Source organism: Pundamilia nyererei, unplaced genomic scaffold (assembly GCF_000239375.1).
Source record: "Pundamilia nyererei isolate P.nyererei 1_Seehausen unplaced genomic scaffold, PunNye1.0 scaffold00170, whole genome shotgun sequence".
In the NCBI taxonomy this organism is placed as follows: domain Eukaryota; kingdom Metazoa; phylum Chordata; class Actinopteri; order Cichliformes; family Cichlidae; genus Pundamilia; species Pundamilia nyererei.
In genome coordinates this window covers 1201730-1202811 of record NW_005187571.1, presented here as the reverse complement: position 1 = coordinate 1202811, position 1082 = coordinate 1201730, and the positions used below count along the sequence as shown (strand labels likewise).

Sequence of the window (1082 nt, the reverse complement as noted above, 5' to 3'; positions counted from 1 at the left end):
GCTTAAGATTCAGCTATTTGGCTGTGGTTAATTTGGTTTAGGGTAAACATGTGGTTTGGGTTAGGGCAGTGGTTCCCAAACACACGCGCACACGCACAAACACATCCTCCAACCACACACACCCATATTTTGCTCCACTGCGTTTTATTTCACACCTCAAACATTTAGTAAACAATTAAGCAAATACAAGTAAACTGCAATAAATGACAGGTAGTAATAAAATAAACTACTAACTCTTTTACGCTACGTCCGCACCTATACGGGTATTTTTGAAAACGCAGCTGTTTCGTCCACACGTAAATGGCGTTTCGAATCACCGAAAACTGCGATTTTTTAAAACTTTGAAGAGCCCAGCACGTGCTCCCGACGAAGGGAACACCAATTATGCAGGGGAGACCTACCTTGGCACTTGTGCAGGTGAAACCAAAGGGAAGATATGCTTCACCATATTTTCTAGTCTTTGGCTTAGAATGAAGTTGGTTTGGAAACATATTCAGCTATGCTTCATCTCCTGCTTTGCGTTTCTGTAGGCGCCCCGTGCTAGCAGTGTCCAAGCGTTTTGTTCCCCCCACTTTTCCCTGGGGCCCCACACTTTGGGAAGGTCTGGGTTAGGGTAATGTGTGTATTACTGTGTATTACCTGGTGTATCTCCTGCCAGCCATTCTCATCCACACAGCCGACCTGTGCATGATCGTGCAGCAGCAGCTCACAGCAGTAGGGATCTCCTCCTACCATCGAACTGTGGTAGAGAGGAGTTAGCCCCCTGCTGTCTTTATAGTCAGGAGATGCACCCAAGTCCAACAGCGTCTAGTGGGAAAAGAGGCAAGTTTAAGGTTTTAAGTCACCAGTTTTGGTTGAATTTTCACAGTGAAATGGGAAGATAAAAGAGACCTTTGCATGGATGAATAACAATAACCAAAAATAATAAATAAGAATTAAAATACAAGTTAATGTTTACACTTTACTAGTTAAAGATACAAGATAAAAGCTATTTTAAAGTTGTTTTCTATTGCTGTTATGACGCTAAGAATATCAGCATTAGGGCTGCCACAAACGATTATTTTGATAGTCGACTAGTCACC

At 42.5% G+C, this 1082-nt stretch overlaps 1 protein-coding gene across 9 annotated transcripts in view; it reads right to left on the bottom strand.

Annotated features, from left to right (window-relative positions):
• The window catches only part of shank3a (SH3 and multiple ankyrin repeat domains 3a), a 164907-nt gene that overhangs the window by 91544 nt on the left and 72281 nt on the right, over positions 1-1082 (bottom strand). For all 9 annotated transcript variants that reach the window (XR_001290534.1, XR_001290535.1, XM_005745983.2 and 6 more), the window contains exon 6: positions 640-807. Coding sequence is in view for 7 of the 9 variants with exons in the window: in XM_005745983.2 (XP_005746040.1) it covers positions 640-807 (168 nt within the window). In the remaining 2 variants the exon portion in view is untranslated. The remainder of the gene's footprint in view (positions 1-639; positions 808-1082) is intronic.